The sequence below is a fragment of the Ochlerotatus camptorhynchus genome, unplaced genomic scaffold, assembly GCF_037179485.1.
Source record: "Ochlerotatus camptorhynchus isolate MF236.1 unplaced genomic scaffold, CSIRO-AGI_Acam_v1.1 ptg000316l, whole genome shotgun sequence".
Taxonomy (NCBI): Eukaryota; Metazoa; Arthropoda; class Insecta; order Diptera; family Culicidae; genus Ochlerotatus; species Ochlerotatus camptorhynchus.
Window position 1 is genome coordinate 1,492,504 of NW_027040804.1, and position 21,516 is coordinate 1,514,019.

General features: G+C 37.6%; 1 protein-coding gene across 2 annotated transcripts in view; it reads right to left on the reverse strand.

The window, feature by feature from the left end:
- The window catches only part of LOC135707709 (solute carrier family 66 member 2), a 95,083-nt gene that overhangs the window by 48,270 nt on the left and 25,297 nt on the right, over positions 1-21,516 (reverse strand). For both annotated transcript variants that reach the window (XM_065229591.1, XM_065229590.1), the window contains exon 2: positions 1,694-1,830. In XM_065229591.1, the coding sequence (XP_065085663.1) occupies positions 1,694-1,830 (137 nt within the window). The remainder of the gene's footprint in view (positions 1-1,693; positions 1,831-21,516) is intronic.

Sequence of the window (21,516 nt, forward strand, 5' to 3'; positions counted from 1 at the left end):
TTTTTGAAACCTAGTAGTAGTCACATAGTCACTATGAACGGAGTTCCAATTTCCTGGTCAAACCAAGTGAAATATCTTGGATTAGTACTTGAGCAAAAATTAACTTTTAAAGATCACATTGAGGGCATTCAAGCCAAATGTAACAAATATATAACATGTTTGTATCCTCTTATAAACAGGAAATCCAAACTTTGCCTGACGAACAAACTTCTAATATTTAAACAAGTTTTTAGACCGACCATGCTTTACGCTGTGCCAATATGGTCTTGTTGTTGCACTACCAGGAAAAAAGCACTTCAAAGCATTCAGAACAAAGTTCTGAAAATGATTTTGAAGTTGCCTCCCTGGTACAGTACTACCGAGGTACATAGAATTTCGAATGTTGAGACTTTAGAACAAATGTCCAACAAAATAATTAATAATTTCAGGCAAAAATCGCTGCAATCCTCAATTGCAACGATTCATTCCCTTTATACTGAAATAAAATTTAGTTTTAGTTTTTAGTTTTAAGATTTCAATTGTTTTACCGACATGCAGGTTTAAATTTGTTTTTAAAATACTGGATTGCCAAGGCAGGAACAATGTAAAAACACTTAGATATATATCATAACAATTAAGGCTGGTACGTTACTGTAGTAACTGGAGCACGTAGGTTAAAATGAAATGTAATTTACTTTGAATTTAGAACAAAGAAAGAGTAAAAAAAGGTAATTTTCAGAGCGATTGGATGAATTACGTTTTTATCAGAATTGATATTTACCCTATACCAACGAGTAAATTAATTTAAAAAATATCCTCCACTTATGATTAGTATGACAAGAACATCTTAGAATACTAAGTTGATTTTAACGCCACTTTTATTTGGTTGACAACAAATTAGATTTCGGCAACTATCGCTGTAAGGTTTTTCGTCCCATGACTAGAAGTTAACCGCCATAAAATGCTCCAGTAGCTATGCTTCTGCTGAACGTTCAATCATCGTACAGTTCTCAGCTGTCTTGCAATGCAAAGTTCCATGAACCAAGAATTGTGTATGCTCAATTCGTAAATCTTCGTCCCGAGAGAAGATAGCAAAATCACTATTTGCCTAGACAATACTGCTGCCCCAATTGCGATGATAACGAAGCAAACAAACAAACAAACAAGTAATCATCCCATCAAACCTAGCAACGATTTGCTGCCTATTCTGTACGACCTCGACCAACACACATCGTATCTAGTACATAATTTAAACGCCATAAATCTAGCGAACTGTCTCATTGCAGCTTGCTCCCATACATCCATCTACCGAATGAGACAGTAAGCAACGTGTACTAGGTACTATCTTCCTTCTTCGACAAACATAGTTAATCCCTTATCAGTGAAATGTCAGTAGTGCTCACTGGTAAGAGCAAACCCTACTAGTGAGTTGAGCGAAACAAAGCGCGATGATTCGCCTGCTGTTGTCAGACGATCACTAATCTAAGCCGGCAATGTACATTTCGTGTTGATCTACTGTTTGTGGAAACCTGTTCCGTTTGCTAGGCTGAGACTTTCAGCTATGTGACACAAGATGCATTTGTATTAAAATTAAAACTGGAAGCATATCAAAAGCGAAAAATTGTTTAACTCGATTTCATTCCTAAAAGATATTAAACTGAAAAAAAATCAAAAGAAAAACTTTAATAGATTTCACACCTGAACCATAGCTTACCTGAGAAAACTCGCTCCCGCGTCCGCATGATGGCATTGTTACGCCGCACCGTCACACACAGGTGAATCATTAAGAACATGGTTAGGTTCATTACGACACTTTGCACCAGTAAGGGAATCTCGAACCGGCTGGAAAACCTACAAGGGAAAACGTGGAAAAAGCGGAAGTTATTTCACTTGCTAAAATATTATTACGATGGTCACAGCAACACACTCCATCTCTATCGGCGTCACAAGCTGTTCGGTAAAATGGCAGGGAAAAACAAAACATAATTCTCCTAATAGGATATTTTCAACCGGTGCGTAGCACATTCTAGCATTTGCCATTTGACCTGGAGGCCTTTTTTTAAAAGAAAATATTGTTCTACCGTTATGACGGATGCGAAAAAAATGGCAAATCACAATTTCCAATCGAATGAAAACAAACCACCATCATAATGGGGATATTTCAGAATCACCTTCAATGGTGTCTTATTTTAGTTTCTCGCATGAAAAACTCTGGGACACACGTGGAGAGAATCAATTTGGGCAAGCTTGAAATAGCCGCTGCAGATGAGGTTGACGATTAGGAGCTCATTGATGTTGGCTGCGGCACAAGAACGGAATTCAAGCAACCAGAAATTGAATTGAAATGGATCAAATTCGGAACAAGTCAAAGTCTTCCTCCAGACAAATGAACTTCTGCTAAGCGATTCTTAAAATTTTCTCAAAATTATTACTCCACAGCCCATTTGACTTGAACCGAACCAGCATTTATGGAGCCATAAAAGCAAAAATCTAACCATGTATGCTACCCTTTCCTCCATTAATAAAATCAGACTCCATAAAACCACCATTCATAGTCAATCATCACCATACATTCCATTTTTCATCAAATCAATTGTTTATTCACCTCTTCACCGATATAGGTTAGCGATGAACTCTTCATTCAGACGACCGTACTTTATCCATTCAAGTCAGCTGATTTTATTTAATCAATATATACATACAGCTGCTCTGCCGTACAAGTAAAACCACTCCAGCGGGTAATAATATTTTCTTGTTTTCCTCTCTCTCTCTCACACACTTTGCATTTTGCCTTCCTGGGGCCAAGACGTGCCATGCCAAATAAAAAACAATTGGCTGTCCGTTGCGAGAAGTTCACTTTCATTCCATTTCGAATTTCACTCTGAGCTGTCTACCGGCCGGCGCGGTGTGGATCTAAGTGGCATCACTCTACTAGCATTTTTGGAGAAAGTTCAGTTAGCGAAATCTGCGGCCGTCGTGTGGTCAACGGTCTTCTTTACTAGATCAGAGACAGAAAGCCGCAGGTTCAATGAATCGCATCTGAATGAGTGTGAAAGTACCAAGTCGGTGATGCAATCATTTGAGATTCAATCAAAGGCGTAACTCTAAAAATAGCCACCACCAGCAACTGGATGGAACTGGATCCGAGGGTCAACCAGCGACCGTTCAAGGTTGGCTTCGATTGATCGAATTTAGATGCAATTTATTTGCCCGATTCAATCACGCAATTTATGTTAGGCAATTAATAATTGTTTGCGGCTCTCTTGGGAGAATGATTTATTGATCTAGGTTGCCTCGTGAGTCGAGGGAAGGGTCAGTACGAACACGTTGCTAGATCACGATGATTATATATAGACCAATGCCATGCCGGGAGCGGATGACGACTGTCGTCCATTGCGGCGTGGGTGGTCAAAACCTGGATCATGAAAGCAAAGTCAATTACCTAGTTTTTCGATGCATATATGCAAAGATTTCAATCTACCGGCGCGCCGTCGGAATCGGAACGGAAGAAGCTGGCAAAATTGAAATATGAATTCGCCAACTGACACCGAGCAATTTGTACCGAGTGACAGGAATGAGATGTATCTTTCAAGATCAGAAACTGCCGGAAACTACGTCTCAAATGATTGCTATGCTATGTGTTCGAGATATATTTATAACTGTTGACGACATGGTTTGCAACAGGTGGCGGCGCGTTCGTATAGTTAGATTTGCGTTAGGGTTATGATCTCATTTCCGTAGAGCAACCCGCCCTTTACCTCAACAGTTTTGTACAATACTAACGAATGCTTCTACTATAGATCACTCCGGATTATTTTACCTTTCCATGAGTAACTTTTGATTTGAAAAAGAGTCACAAATTATTTTCATTTTACTAAAAATATATCACTGCTTCTTGATTTTAAATTCGCCCTACGAAATTCAATGTCAAACGAACACATTGAAACGTCATTGGATTTACTTCGTCAAAATCTTGAAGTCACAATAAAGATTAGTAACGGAAATGAGAGTGCCTATTACCGGGCTGGTAGCGATTGATGTTCAAGAAAATATTAATTTTAGTCACGGTTTTCGAAGGTGAATAGGAGCGCATACAGTTTACTCTTAGTTCCTCGAACACATCCCTAATAGCCATTAGTTTATCTCCAGTCAATTTAATTTTTGATGCTCTTGTCTTGGGATCATCAAATCGTAAATGCTTCAATATAGCACAAAATCTATCTCGGGCCATGACTGTATTGTAAAACGGAACACGATGGAAGTAATCGGTTGTCCATAAGGATGATACAGACCGGTTGCGGGACTTGTGAAGACCAATTACTATTAGTTCAGATAAGAAACTGTGAAACTCAACATCAGATAGCTGTTCCCATTCTGAGTCGTCAGCTGCATGCTGGTTTGTGTGCAGAACAATGTGCTGAACCATTTTTGAAGTGAAAAGAAACTTAAGCGCATCAAATAGTGTTCTCAAGCTTTCACTGTACGTTGTTAATGTCGGTCTTCCAATATCATCAAAATGCATACTATCTGGCTCCTTCGCATTAGTCCACAAAAATCCTATTTGGAATGAAGCACCATCAGTATTACAGTAAATTTTTACCAACATGTTAAGGTCAAATCAAACTAATATGACCAATGTTGGCCTATGAATGTTATTGGTCCCATCGATAAAAATAACCTGTTCTTCAATTTTTCTTAGAACATTAGGTTTACTGTACAATATAAACGGCAATTTCGTCGTTTTCTTCTTCATCAATTTCAATTTCTCTGTCACTTACATCAGATGCAACAGAAGCACTGTCTCTTATTTCAAATTCACTCTCACTTTGATCAGACATGGTATGGCAAAACGCTATAAAATTTGAAGCAATCAAAAATGGCAGAGCAACTAAATATTTTTCATTGCTCGATCCAGCATTGGTCTATGAACATCGTGAACATAAATACATATATAAATCATTTGATTCTATGCGTATGTGCATGCGACGAAATATTCTCGTAAAGTTGACACGAATACCAACAAGGTGTGTAATAGAAAGACTGAACGTATTGGTGACCTTTGTTTTTCAGTCGGCTTTTATTCCGCTTCGCACGATTCGTTTCGTACGTTCGCTCTTTCACCCTTGTAGTGACGTCATAACGTGTTTTGATCAGCGTTTGCATCACGCAGAAAAATTGATTTTTGTTTCAAGGACTAATACGTTTTGTTATTGAATCAAAAATATTGTACCATTACTACTAAAAACAATATTTTCGAATCAACTAAATGGTTTTTAGAATCACTAAATGATTAATTGACATCCGATGATTCAAAAATATTTTTCGTTGAATTTATCGAATAATATATTTGGTATTCAAACCTATAAGCCCTCAGTAAAAATACATACATTTGAATTTAAAAATCATTTCTCTGCATGAGGGAATTTAAAAGGATTTAATATGTTACCAAACTGAATGCATGTTCTTCCACTGAATGTTGAGGTAATTTATCACACTGTATACCATGAAAACGCAACTTATCGGTGAGTTTTTACCCGTTTTAAAGTAAGGAGTTATTATTAAATGGCAAAACGTCAGCTAATATTTCCCGGCGACTTTACAAAATAATACGATCAAGCGAAATCATCATGCAAACATAGCTAGGATTTGTTTTACTTCACATTTCGCAAAGTTGCTTTCGAGTGTTTTGAATTCGTCACCATCGTCTCCTGAAATGTATGCATTTTTCCCTCTACCAACACATACTTGACGGTTAGATGTTTACACTTTGTATATACCAGGTTGCATGACTACAACTGTGTTGAAAAATGTACACGGACACACACGCAGTAAAAGTAAGCTGATTCGATTCAAGATTTTTGGAAAAGGTTCAGCCAGTTTGAAATACTCAGCTGATTCTGAACACTTTATTTACAAAAATGTGGACGAATTTCATATATATGTATTTTATGGATGTTCCGGATCCATGCTAATGTCACGAACCCAATTTCTACCTTATATCACAGTTCCAAGTGTAAAAAAAAACCGCGGCTTTTCACAGTTTTATGCATCAACCACATTAACGGATATTCCGGATCTTTCAGAGGATGTCCATCTAGGCCCATGATTATGTCACGACCCCACATTATATCACATATCATAGTTTGAAGTGTTTTCGGAAAAGCCGTGGAGCTCTAGAATCTGTATCATGGATGGACCACTTTTACGGACGTTATGGATCTTCCGGAGAACGGTCCCATGGTCATTCGGGTTCATGTTTATGTCATGACCTCCAATTCTTTCTTATATCACAGTTCCATGTGTTTTCGAAAAAAACGTTGAACTCTAGGATCAGTTCCATCGATTAACCATTTTACGGATGTTCCTGATTTTTCGGAGGATGGTCCCATGGCCATCCGGGTACATGTTTATGTCACGACCCCAAATTTATTCTGTCATCACAGATCCAAGTGTTTCTAAAAATGTATGGAGTCATGGGATCACTTTCATAAATTAACCACTTTTACGGATGATCCGGATCTTCAGGAATACGGTCCCATGGCCATCCAGGTTCATCTTTATGTCACCACCCCTAATTCTTTCTTATATCTCAGTGTCAAATGTTTTCAAAAATCAAAGGAGCTCTAGGATCAGTTTCATGGATTGACCATTTTACGGATCTTCCGGATCTTCCAGAGAACGATTCCATGGCCACCCGGGTCCATGTTTATGTCAGTTCCCCAAATTCTTCCATATATTACAATTCATAATATTTTCAAAAAAACCACGGAGCTCTAGGATCAGTTTCATTGATTGACCATTTTACGGATCTTCCGAATCTTCCAGAGAACGATTCCATGGACGCACGGGTCCATGTTTATGTCACGTCCCCAAATTCTTTCTTATATCACAGTTCCCAATGTTTTCGAAAAAAAAAACCGCAGAGCTCTAGGATCAGTTGCGTGGATTGGCCACTTTTATGGATCTTCCGGATCTTCCGGAGGACCGTTCCGTTGTTTCCAGGATCCATATATAGGAACCATGACTGTATTCTGGCTAATTATGAACATTTGTGCCCAGTAGTTTAAATTATTGATCGTAAGGCACTTGCAAAAACCATAAACACACTTTAAAAAAAAACGTGTAACGACTCTTTTCGCTTTAAGCAAATGTAGGCGACCCGATTTTCCCTCTGTTTTCCATAAAAATAATCTATAGACCCTAGGAATTCTAGACGTACTACAATTTTTGAAATTCATCAAGAAATGGCTAAGCTATGAAATTGCAAACTTGCCGTTACACGTTTTTCGGAGGCTTCGTAGTCGGCGTAAAGTTTTTTACCCTCCGTATTCGGATTGTTAAAAATGTTCAAGTAACAAAAACTTATCGACACATTTTTGAACTTTTTGTTTAGACATGTAATTCCATGAAGAGGAAGATAAAATTGGTTAAATTATACAATGTTTTGAAATTTCTTGGCTTACTTTAATATATTCTTTTTTATTTATGAGAATTATGGTATGATTGTTTCATAATTCCTTGAGAATTCCAATACAATTCCCTAGGGATTCCCTAGTTTTTAAAGGTAGTAGACACCCTGAATTTTACTTATATACAAACGTGAATCAATTTGGCCATTTTTTTCGTCTAAGGACAACTTGTCGTTTAATCGATACATAGGGGAAATGTGTGAATCTGTTTCGATGGCTAACTGTAATGAACTAGAACAAATCGCAGTTTGCATAAAGTCACAACTTCGTTCGTTTTACGTAGTTGCTATCTATCTCTCACCTAATTCGAGTACCGAGTTATACACTGCTTATGCTAATGCAGTGCAACTTGTTGCAGATCGTCTATCGGAGTCTAACATAATCTTGTCGGTTGGCGATTTCAACCTTCCTAATTTGCGATGGCATCTTGACGAGGACATTAATGGATTCATTCCTTCGAATGTATCTACTGATACTGAGTTGAACTTTACAGAAGCAATGTTTGCCAACGGGTTGAGACAGATTAATAGTTTCGTCAACACAAATGGCAGACTGCTGAACCTTGTTTTTACCAATCTACCGGAATATCTTGACCTGATTGCACCATCTTCTCCGCTGTTGCCTATAGATAACCATCACACACCAGTTATTTTACTACTTGACGAGAGTGACGCACCAACACTACTTGACGATCATGATCATTGTTTCAAATTTGACTATTCGGCATGCGACTTTGACTTGTTGAACTCTACTTTTATGGATATTTTGTGGGAACGATTATCGAATAATGGTACGGTAGATCAGATGCTATCAGCTTTTTACGAATCTCTCTCAGAAGTTATCAACCGTCATGTACCTCGAAAAAGACAAAAATCGATATCTGTTTTCAACCAACCGTGGTGGACTCCTGAGCTACGTAACCTTCGTAACAATGTACGTAAGATGCGCAACCGATATTTCCTTACAAAAACTGGGTCTGACAAAGCTAGACTCCGTGAGCTTGAGTTGGAGTACAAAGTCATTCTTTCTGCAACACATGAAAACTATTTGCTCAGTATTCAGTCAACCGTCAAGCAAAATCCTTCACGCTTCTGGGACTTCATCAAGAAACGGAAAGCTGGAAATGGAATCCCTGGCTCAGTCAACTTCGATGGAACTGCTTCTCGGTCAAGCTCAGAAGCTGGCATTCTTTTTGCTACTTTCTTCGAGAGCGTGTTTAGTAAAGCATCACCCGTGCAACGTCAAAACTGTTTTGAACAGATACCGTCCCATAACATTAATCTATCGTGTATACAGTTTTCTCCAGACGAAGTACAGAAAGTTCTCGATGAGCTTGATTCAAAGAAAGGACCCGGAACAGACAGCTTGCCTCCTGTGTTTTTGAAGAACTGCGCCGCTACGCTGGCGACGCCCATCGCTGCTGTTTTCAACCGTTCGCTCCAAGACAGAACGTTCCCAAATGCATGGAAAATGGCGTCCATAGTACCGGTCCATAAATCCGGAAGCTACAAGTGTGTCACCAATTATCGAGGTGTATCCATACTTTGTAGTCTCAGTAAGGTATTTGAGAAACTGATCCACACCGTTTTGTACAGAGCTGCTGCACCGATCATCTCCAACAGTCAGCACGGCTTTATGAAGCATCGTTCAACAACATCGAACTTAATGTGTTATGTATCAGCGATATCCCGTAGCTTAGAATCGAAGCAACAAGTGGATTCGGTTTATGTTGATTTTGCGAAAGCGTTTGATACAGTACCGCACAATCTCATCGCTGCCAAAATGAACCACATTGGATTTCCGACATGGATCACTGAATGGCTCTATTCATACCTGTCTAATCGCAATGCTTTCGTTATGGAGAATTCCGCACGCTCCAGGACTTTCAACATACCATCTGGCGTGCCACAAGGCAGTGTTCTCGGTCCTCTTATTTTTATCATTTATGTTAATGACCTGTGTGACATGCTCTCATCATCCAAACTTTCTTTTGCCGATGATCTAAAATTTTTCCGTGTGATTGTTTCTCCCACTGACTGTGTCGCGTTGCAAGAAGATATACATCGTGTGATAGTCTGGTGCGGTGACAACGGCATGCGCGTAAACAGCAAAAAGTGCAAAATAATATCCTTCACTCGCTGCAACAACGTTATTCACCATCAATATTACATGGGGCCGGATTCTCTAGAACGTGCAATTTCAATCGGTGATCTAGGTATTACGATCGATTCGAAGCTAAGGTTTATCGAACACATAAACATATACTGTGCTTGGTTTTATTCGTCGTCATGCTTCTGGTTTCACCGATGTTTATTGTCTCAAGACGCTATTCTGCTCGCTGGTTCGCAGCATTTTAGAATATGCTTCCCCGGTTTGGTCTCCATTTTACGTTACGCATATCCTTGCGGTTGAAAGGATTCAGAAAAGTTTTATAAGGTTTGCATTGCGTCAGCTCCCCTGGAATGATCCAGTCAATCTTCCAAGTTATCCCGACCGATGCAAGCTGATTGATTTGGAATCCCTGTCTGCCAGGCGTCTCAAATTGCAACGACTGTTTATCTTTGACCTCATAACAGGAAACGTGGACTGTCCTGAACTTCTGGAACTGATTCCATGGAATACTCCTCCTCGACGATTCCGTAATTCCCCGTTACTTGCAATTCCATTTCACAGAACGAACTTTGGAATCAATAATTGTTTTAATTCTTGTTTGCGTTCCTTTAATGATGTTTGTAGCGAGTTTGATTTTATTTTGACCAAACATGTGTTTAGTGCTAGAATAAGGCGTTTAGATTAAATTAGGTTTTAAGTAATGAGTCTGTACGACGTAGTCGAAGATGGTGATCAAATAATAAATAATAAATAATTAGAGCCATTTCCCCTATGTCTGTAGTTGTTTCAAAATGAAGGATTGTTCGTATTCAAATCATGAAATTTGTAATGCCGATTTTATTACTTTGCCCCGGTAGATGAAAGATTTTCTTCAGACTTCACCAGAATTTTGCCTCCAACTTTCCCCAGTTTCTACTGAATGCCTTCAGGAGTGTCTAGGCCTCAGGAGAATTCTTTTGATTTCCTTTGAAAGATTTTTCAGACATCCCCCGGATATTTCCCCCGAAGGTTCTTCCAACTTAAAGTGTTGTCTGCGTTCTCCTGAAAAAGGCTGCCCACGGATCTCCCGAAATTTTATTTTAACTTTCTTTTAATTTTCCTCGCATCTTTCTTCCATATTTCCGCGGAAACTTGTTCCAGTTTTATTAAGATGTTTTTACGACGTCCTTTGGAGGGTTCATCGGACTTCCCCTGGAGGTTTTTTTATGCTTCTGTCTTCTTCCTGTATTTTCTAACGACATCATCTGGGAGTCATGTCCAGACTTGCTCTGTAAGATCCTTCTGATTGACACCGAACAATTCTTACGATTTCTCCTGGAAGCTCCATATGAATTCTCCCAGAAGTCCTGCTGACTTGCCTCGGAAATGTCTCTTATTTAGGGTATAGTAAACTTTCCAAGATTGGTTTCCTGGTCGGCGTTTTTATCTGTTTCACAGGAAATTGAACTAACTTTCGTGGAATTAGGAAACGTGATTTTTGGTGAAATTCATTCCCAGGATGTCAATGGTAGGGTAGGTGTTCCAGTCATAGTGGTGTACCTGTAGTTGCGGTATGAAGGTTGCGCCGGAATAGTGAAGAGGACCCGGATAAGATTATTTTTCATCGGTAGCAGTCCTAAAATAAAGCATATTTGCATATTTCAAACATAAAATTAGCCCAAAAAATTACGGAATATCATTAATTTTCCTTAAGATTCTCACTCCTTTGCACCTATAGTTGCGGTAGTGTTCCTATAATAGTGGAACCCAACGCATTCCACTATTATAGGAACCAAAGTTAGCAACTACCACAACTACTGGAACAGTGTTCCTATTAATGGAGGATGAGTTTTCTAAATTTGTATGCAATTTTATTACAATGTAATATGTTTCTATCAAAATAGAGGTTGAAAGCTATAGATTGACGTATAGAAATTGTGTGTAGATCGTATATTTATTTTTAATTAATAAATTGGCTTAGTACCTCCACTACTGGCTCACCCACCCTATTTAAATAAAAAATAGATTTTTTAATCATGTAATTTTTACATTGGAGTGGGCGGATAGAAATCCTTGCTATGCCACTGATAGAAGTTCCTGGACAAATTCCCTTGGGATTATTAACAAATTATGTGACGAAATAAGCAGTACAAGTGTTCATAGAATACTATGCCAAGGTCGCGCAAAAAGGTCCAAACCAAGAAGAAGAAATTATACGTCAACTTGAACAATCTCTGGAAATGTAGAAACGTGAGCGTGGAAAATTTCTCGACGTTTAAGTACAATTACATTCCTCTTCGTTCAGTACACACATCTCGGATTGCTTAATTCAATTGCCTATACCACCATCTTTGACTGGGGAGTGAAAATAGCAAGATAATGAAGCATAATTGAATGATCCAAGTGCATACGTCACACATCAGCCTCAACCGCATCGCACATTCGTATACCAGCAGCAGCAGAAGAACCGTCAAAGCGCTAAACCACACACAAAACTAGCTTTGTATGCCAAGATGTGTATTCATCGCAAACCTCCATTCGCCCGCAAGATAATAATTCTGCGTCAACTAGACCATTGTTATCACCGTACAAAGTTTACGTCAATTGTGAATGTAGATCGACAAATAACCTGAAGTAGTTAGTAGTACTTGAGGTACTCATCACATGCCAAACTAATTGAAACGTTTCCAACAGTTTGCAGAATGAGAGAAAAAATCCAACTTTAAAATAATAACTACTTCCACTCTCCTATAGCTAGCTAAATATATATATACATGCAAAACTGACGCGTCGCATTCAAAAATAGTTGGGCGATGAGCAACAGGTTTGTTTGTAGGATCGAGACCGTCCTCCCCGCCTCGCAATGTCCAAACCGACCGACGACGACGGGTGCAATGTCGAGTTTCTACGACGACCTCGACGCCAGGCCAGACCAGGCAGGCGCAGAAAGTGGGTGGCAGGCTGCAATGCAGATTTATATGTGCATGCACCACATTCAAATTCGAGGATCTACCTCCCCATCATCCAGTTTCCCGTCATCCTCCAGACGCTGTATAGACACGACGGGCGGATAAAACTGGCAGCAGAAAACATGCAAAAGTGCAATTTTGGCAGGTTTCCCACATACAGGAACGGCCAGTGTATAGTCAGTCAGTGAGCCGCTCGGGCGATCGATATGTGGTGGAGCTGTCTGTGTAGTGTGGGGAAGTTGGACGTTCATGCCTAGACAACGAACAACGTAGCGTGCGTGAGATAATGGGAGCCGACGATGATGATAATTAGCCGTGAGAATCTCATTTGAATGCACTGTCGATGATAATTGAGTGAGTGCTCGGATGCGGAGAGAAAGTTGAGAGCGTTGCACATGCTGTGATGTTATTGTTATAAATGACAATTGATCGATGCTGCATTATAACTTTTCGCAAATAAACATTACAATCTATTGCGAAGCAACAACCACGATGCACAATAACGTGAATAATGTAGCACGATGATACGGGAGACTGTTGCGGGTGGGACCAACTGGATGGACAGTTTTATCTACGATAGCAATCTGAGTGACACTGAGTGGCACAAGCTGCAACTGTTTGTTTTGACAGGCTGACTTTCAACTAGGTATTTGCCGGCTTCACGCAACGTCGTCACAACATCACCTGTTGGTACACTTTAGCGAGATTCTATCTAAAATCATAAATATTTCACCGGCTGTTTATCGTCGTCATTTGAATCCAGAATTTCTACTGAAGTTATGAAAGTGGTTTTACACCGCTGGTCACTGAATTTAAGAAACGGGAATTTACGTTTTTTTCGATTGCCCAACATATTTTTACCGGTTTCAACTAAACTTCTAAATATGGAAATAAGGCATACCAACATGATTGATTTTAGCAATTGATGTAATTGGAAATTTGCATCACTTTATTTTAAAAGCAGAATACCGGGGACTCCGAGAATTTTCTTAAAGGGCTCAGGATTTTGATAATTTATCTGTAGATTATTCAAACGAAACTGAGACTAAACCAGTTTTTCACACTATCGAACTTTGCGAGATTTCTGTCTTCAAATATGGCGTATTTCAAAGGGTTCAGGTTCAAAAAAATCATGACTCTTGGACATTTTTATAACATTTTAGGATTCCGAAACTCCGCAGCATTGGCTAAATTAATTGAGAGCTTTCGATGCCAATACCAATGCCTGAATTTGTATATTGCGTCGCAGCCCAGGGAAGTCGACAAAATTTCCAACCCGAAAGTTTCCCTCGACCGGATCGGGAATCGAACCCGCCGCTTCCAGCTAGGTAATACCGTGCCTTTACTGACTAGGCTATGAGGCCCCGGATTAATACCATGGATGTTCAGCAAAAAATTTCATGTTAACTTTGATTTCGAATCGTACAAAATTCAAGAATAATTTATAGACACGTTTCAGAAAGAGCAAGATTTTCTTTAGGTAAAAACTCGCTTTTTTCACTACTTGATTCTGAAACTCGGGCGTAAAAAAAATACCGTATGCAGTCTTGTAAGCGGTCACGGTAGTCGACACATTTTCTGTGATAATCGACTGCCTTTGCCTCCGACACTTGCAAAACAAGCTATCATAGTACTGTACCAAACTCAAATGTCATTTGACAGGCTCTGTCATACGACACTGTCGCCGAAGACCGTCACGAATGTATGTATTTTAGTTTCTCTCATTATAAGAGCTGCTGATGTTGTGCTTGTGTGAATTCTGAAAAAATCAAGCAATGATGTCCTAGGAATAACATTTCTGATCAAAAATGGTTTAATTTACACCAAACTGAGGAATTAGAACAAAATCACTCATATCATATGATAGTTATTTGATCATTTTATTTTTGCTCGAATGTTATTCTACCGGTTGTGTTGTGTGAGAGAGACGACGGTAGAGCATGAGAGTACGAATAAAAACAGACTGTCGCGCATGACAACGAAGCGAGTGTCGTAAAAAACGTCAACAGTTTCAACCTCTGACCGTATGTTACTAAGAGCCTCGAGATCAACAAACAACACAATTCAACGTTACTCAACAGTGATCAAGGAAACGGACACACAAGGCTTTTCAAGTTACTACCTAGGACACAACTTCGAGTAACCAGTGTAGTACCTGTTTCTACAGCATATTAGATTTAAGTTTACCTAGATTCTAAGTGAAATTATACCTAGGCTAATATATATCCGGTATGTTGCGGTGGTTTCTGAGCAGAGCTGCAACTATATATAGCTAAAAAAAATCTTTGCAGAATTTTAGCTAGTTGCAGATAGTTTCAAGAATTTCTAAGACAATTTATAATATTTTTTTAGAAAATATCAAAAAGTTTGGGGAGATTAGACTGAAAATTTTGAGCATATTTCCAAAAAACCTCTGTGTAGTGTTCTGGGTAATTTGAAGAAATTCCCAAGGGAATTCTAAGGAGAGTTTCAAGATAATTTCAAGAGATCACCCTCAAGAGCACTTCGAGAAGAATTGCAAGGAAAATTTAGGAACGTTTTTATGTAATTCAGACGTAAAATAAAATAAAATGCTTTAATTTTTTTCTAAACTATTAATGGCGACGATTTCGGGGAATATTCCAAGCGAATTGTAAATAATATAATGACAGGGCTGGTAGTGCTGATGCCATATAATAGAAGTGACTTTAGTGACTAAAATTACGGAAATAGTGACCAAATGGTAACATATAAATTCAAATACGGTTTGATATTGAAATAAACTTTTTATGTCATGGAACTTAAATTCAAATTTCATAAATTCCTTTAATTTAATCGAATCTCACAATGGAATCTCCTGTGAAGAGCATTTGAAGTGATTCGAATAATTTACTTTTGCTTACATTATACATGATGACTAGCAAATACAGGGCTGTTACAAGATTTTCTAAATTTGATCCGCGAAATCCGCGATTTCTCAAAAGAAATCCGCGACTTCAAATACTAATCCGCGACAAAAAAAAAATAAAACTGTTTTCTTTGCCTAAAAATTTGTATACTACTACATGGCATTTCAAGCTAATTGCTTATTGCATATTAGATGTTTGCCTGCTCTCAACTTAGTGTTCTTTGAAGTACTTTCACATTTTAATTGAGAGCTTTCTATGCCTGTACCATCCTATGCCCAAGGAAGTAGAGACATTTTTCAACCCGAAAAATTAATAGACCGGACGGGAATAGAACTCAGTCGCCTCCAGCATGGACTTGCTTTGTAGCTGCGCCTTTACCGACTTAGCTAAAAGAGGATCGTTTGTAACCTTTGAATTAAAAAAAAAGAATAACATTGTATCATCTTTAGTTATTTATGTGTAGTATAAATTCTGAGAAATTAGTGAACATAATAAAATACCCTTACATTATGAGATTCTATTGAATAATACCGGCCTAGATTTGATGAAACATTATTAAAAAAAAATAATGCATTTTCATTTGAAATGCAAATTTTCTTGAAAATTAACCAGAGACGAATTTAGCTGTCCTAAATGTTGTAGTTAATTTGGCTCTTGTTTTCTCAATTTTTTACCGATTCAAACCAAACACCCTGCACATAATCGAGAAATTACCAAAGTTATATAAATAACGCTTGTTGATCACGTCGCGGTTGTGTATTTACACGGATATTCCTTGGGTTCTGCCCAATGGTGAGACATTTTCATGATATATTTTTTTATTTTAAATATGAACCTAGCACTTTTTGTTGTCAAATCATAACCGAATCGTATAAATGTGATTTTGTGGATCATGCACGACTCATTACTGTGTATACCGGAAATTATAGGTTTTCCAAATCGTCCAGGACATCAGTTGATTTGTTGTACTAGATCAACCAAGACTGCAATAATGTCTGTAGTATCGAAATATGTCCAATCAGATTCAAAGTGTCTATGTGGATCATGCATGATCTATTTCTGAGTAAACAAGATGTTCAAGGTTCTTCAAATCGTCCTGGAGTTCAGATAATTTGATCTACTAGATCAGCCGAGATTGGGACAATGTCTTTAGTATCGAAATATTTCCAGACAGATGCACAGTGTCTATGTGGATCATGCATAACAGATGCATAACATGCATGCCGATGTTTTAAGTACTCCAAACCCTTCTCTACCTCATAGCCTAGTAAGTAAAGGCAAGGTATTACTAAGCCAAAGGCGGCGGGTTCGATTCCCGGTCCGGTCGAGGGAATCTTTCGGGCTGGAAATTTTCTCGACTTCCCTGGGAATAGAGTATAATTGTGTTTGCCACACAATATACAAATTCATGCATTGGTATTGACATCGAAAGCTCTCAATTAATAACTTTGAGAGTGCATTTAGAACACTAAGTGGAGAGCATGCAATAAGCTAATATGCACTAATCAATAAGCTTGAAATACGAATAAGAAGAAGAAGAAATCGTTCTGGAGTTCAGATGATTTGTTCAACTAGATCAACCATGACTGGGATGAAGTCTGTAGCATCAAAATATGTCCAAACAGATTCATAGTGTCTATATGGATAATGTTTAATTATTTCCACGTATACCAGATGATCTAGGTTCTCCAAATCGTCCTGCAGTTCAGATGATTTGTTTTACTAGATCAACAAAGACTAGGATAATATCTGTAGTAACGAAAATCGATTTGGAAATCCTAAAACATTTGGCATGATCCACATAGACATTGCAAATTTGTTTGGGCATATTTCGGTACTACAGATATTGAATTAGTCTTGGGTGATCTAGTAGAAAAATAACCTGATCTACAGAATGATTTCAGAACCTATAACATCTTGTATACGTAGGTCGTATAGGTCGGGTACAATCCACATAGACACTTTGAACCTGTTTGGACATATTTCGATACTACAGACATTATTGCAGTCTTGGTTGATATAGTAGAACAAATCAACTGAACTCCAGGACGGTTTGGAGAACCTAGAATATCCGGTATACATGACAATTACTCACTTATATACGATTCGTTTATGATTTGACAACAAAAAATGCTATTTTCATTTTGGTAAAAAAAAGGAAAATTTCTCAAATTGGACAGATCTCAGGGAATTTCCGTGTAAATCCGGTGTGACTTATGGAATTGAGATCATTTTTCGATTATTTACAGGGTGTTTGGTTTAAACCGGTAAAAATAGAGAGCCAAATGAACAACAAAATTGATGACAGCAAAATAATCCGGGACGGAAATTCCCTTCGCGATTTTCGCGACATCATTTAATGTTTCCGCGATTTTCGCGACTGGAAGTTCAAATCCGCGACAAATCCGCGAAAATCGCGAGATCCGCGAAATTCGCGAAATCCGCGCCAGTTGTAACAGCCCTGCAAATAGTAATTCCAATATTTTTATGATCTTTAATTTGATTCTGCGTTCGAAATCTTTAACATTTTGATATATCTAGGTAGATAACTTTGAAAATTCGATAAGAACTTTTCACATAATTTCTTCAGAATGATCTCAAGAACTTTTTTAGAATAATTCTCCTCCTCTTAAGCTTTTACAAAAATAATATTGCATTCTTGAAATTCTTTGCAGAATAATAAAAAAAAAAATCTTGGAAATAGATTATTTTCGTAGTTGGAAATGCGTAACATCAAATATCAGAATTAAAGTGGACATTTTATACGATCGATGAGGAGATGAAAGTAAAGAATAGATAGATCCGTTATACTACGGCAGTGTGAAATTTGTATATAGAAAGTAGAAAGCGAAAAAGGACAATTTTGAGGAAGGTATGAATCGGGTAGAGCATCTCCTTTACCAAGCTCATCCGTTAATGAAGGGTGGTGAGGGGTGTTTCCCCCTGGCACCACTGGCAAAAGGAATGATCGCCGATTTGCTCATGTACCTTCGATGTGCGGAAACTGTTCTATCGATCGTTTCATCCTCAAGTCGCCATCTGACGTAAACAACTACCTGATTCGTACCTTCCTCGAAATTGTCCTTTGGTCGCTTTCTTCTTTCTATATACAATTATCACACTGCCGTACTATAATGGAACTATCAACTCTATAATTTAATATCTTCATCTATCGTATAAAATCTCCACTTTAAGTATTAAATTCACGCATGAAGTAATAACACATGATTAGTTAAAGTAGATTATTTTCGATTTTTTATTGATTCTTCTAGGAAGGCCCTGAAGGCTCCTTCCATAAATACATTTTAAATTTGAATTCTCCTTAGAATTTCCACCTCAAAAATTTCATAAATGTCTGCTTATGATAATCATGAACTTCTCCCCTGCGTTCAATTGGAAATTCAATTAGTATTCTACTTAGAATTACCATAGTATTTCCTAATCAATCCTAATCAAAACAAAAATCCATCACAGAATAACTTTGAAACAGTTCTTAGAATTCCTTTGAGATTGAACCCTCAAAATTCGATTCCATGGAATTCTTCTCGGAATTTATTTCGAACTCTTACGAATTCTCTTGAAAGTATCTTCAGAAATCACCTGAGAATTCATTTAGAATTATGCGCATCTTTAGAGTTTATGGATTTTCATTGAAATTTCATCAGAGCTTCTTTAAGCAAAATTTCATAGCTCATTTTGAATTCTTAACAGAATTGGACCTAGAATTCTCATCCAATCATCATAGAATTCATCTCAAAACTCTCGTTAAAATGCAGTCTCAATTATATTGGAATTATTTATAAAAAAATTTCGGAGCTGAATTTTGCGTCTCTAATAATTAAAAACAATAATCAAAAGCGACGCTCGTATGTGTTAAGCCAAGTTTAACTATATAGGTAAACCTGGTTTAAGATTTAAGTGGAGATGAAGAATTTTTATTTTACATGAGACTTTCATAGTCTGTACTTAGGTATTTTTCTGTGATATATCTTGGTGTCATCCCTAGAATCATCATTTCTATCATCATCATCATCATAAATTCTATTAAAATTTACTTTGGATTTTTTAAAGTTCCAAATCATTCTTGAAAGACTTTTGAAAATCTATCATAGACAAATAGCTTTGGAAAGTTTCCAAGGTTTACAATTTATTTTCTGGGAAAGGAAGTATATTTTCCCCGATTTTTAATCTAAGTTGAAGGCATTTCCCAATATTTTTCCTGGTGTTCTAAAGTTTTGCGGTTCACTGTTCACCCTGGTAAAATTTTAAATTTTAAAATTAGCAGATATGTACATTTTGTTCAAACTATTGCAGACTTTTTTAGTGCCAAGTACTTAGTTTAAATATTTTGTTGATATTTTTAAATTTCACTCTATTCTAGTAGTGAAAAAGTGACTTTAGTGACTATTTTTAGGGAAATAGTGACTTAAGTGACTTTTTGGTGTAAAAAGTGACTTTTTAGTGACTGGCTTCAAAATAGTGACCAAGTCATTAAAAAGTTACGTGCTACCAGCCCTGTAATAGGCCTTTTTAATGCACCACCAATGTAGAGTGCGCCAAGCGAATTCGAGAGGAAACGTCAGCCAAACCGTTTGTTTACATCAGAATGAGGATTTTTCACAACGCAAATTAAAGCATTTTTCATTCAACATATTGCCAATTTCCATCAGTAATTGCCATATTTTACGATTTTTCACAGATCTGAAATGTTTTGCACCTGAACTATTCACACACAAGAAATCCGGAAGATCATAACCACTAAGGCACTTTCATAATTTTTCCATTTTTCTCAACAAAAATATTCCTGGACATCAGCAGGATCCTTGCCAAAACGATACAGAATTAAATTTTTCAACTGTAAATCAAGTTTTGGAGCATCTCAGATGAATCAATTTATCAGGAAAAGTTAAAAAGTGTTCCGCTTCCTATGTCTCACGGCAAAAATTTATGCTCACAACACTCTTTTTGATGTTCTCCTATTTACCACCAGAGCATGAATCGATCGTTTAGTTTCTATTAAAAAGGCGTATGGAGATAAATTAAAGCACTTTCTCGCGAGATTTTAAGAACACAAAGATAAATGTAGAGTTCATTTCAAGAGTTTTCTGGAGGAAATTCCTTAAGTGGAGGGTGGTCACACGTGGCCTGTTCTTTTTTTTCCAATTTCCGGGTGTTCCCGGTATATACGAGATGATTTTCTCGGTACGTCAATAAGTTAAAAGTATGTGTACAGATGCTATTTAAAATTTGTATCTGTAGATCACTTGGCGCTCATCAATTAACGAAAGGACAACGATTCAGAAATAATTTCCAAGTACCGTGGACCCCCGTTAATCTGAACGACACTTCGTGCATATTAACGTGGTTTATCTTTAATTTGAACTTCTAGTAACCCTATGACCATCGGAAAAAGGAGTATCTGGTAACCTTATTTACTGGTTTGTTTTGATTCTGCGTTCTGTTTTGCATCGTTCCATTTCGCATTACTCTATCCCATGTGCTAGATGACGTTTGATAAATTTTTCATTTGCACGGCGTGCAGATTAGCGGAATTCAAACTAAAATGTGATCAGTTTAAGAACGGGGTTTCACGGTTTGCTTATTTACAGTGTGTTTGCAAAAAATGAGTTGATAAAAAATATTTATAGAAATAGCAGTAACATCCTGGGAAACAATTTTCGCTAATTTCACCAAAAATCATGTTCCCTAATTCAATTGAAACTATTTAGGTTCAACCAGGGAAACAGTTCATAAAAACATACTAGATATACATATTCACAAAAAATAAACCACATCGACCAGGAAACCATTCTCGGGTGAATTACTCTGAACTAAGACCTACCAATAAAGCGAAATATCCTATGGAAGCTTTTCAGAGAGGTAGTAAAGAACCAGTGAATTCGGAAAAAAAATCGTGAAGGTTAGAAGAACCTTCCAGAGGGAGCAATCAGAATCTATCGAGCGATATAAAACTGCCAGATTATGTTGGAAGATACTTCAGGAGAAAGCCCGAAGCACTTTTGGAGAAAGTCGGAAAATATCAGGATGCAGCTTATGAAATCTTTCCATGTCATAAGAACCTAGAGGTCATAATTAAACTGGAACTTGCTTCCGTGCAAA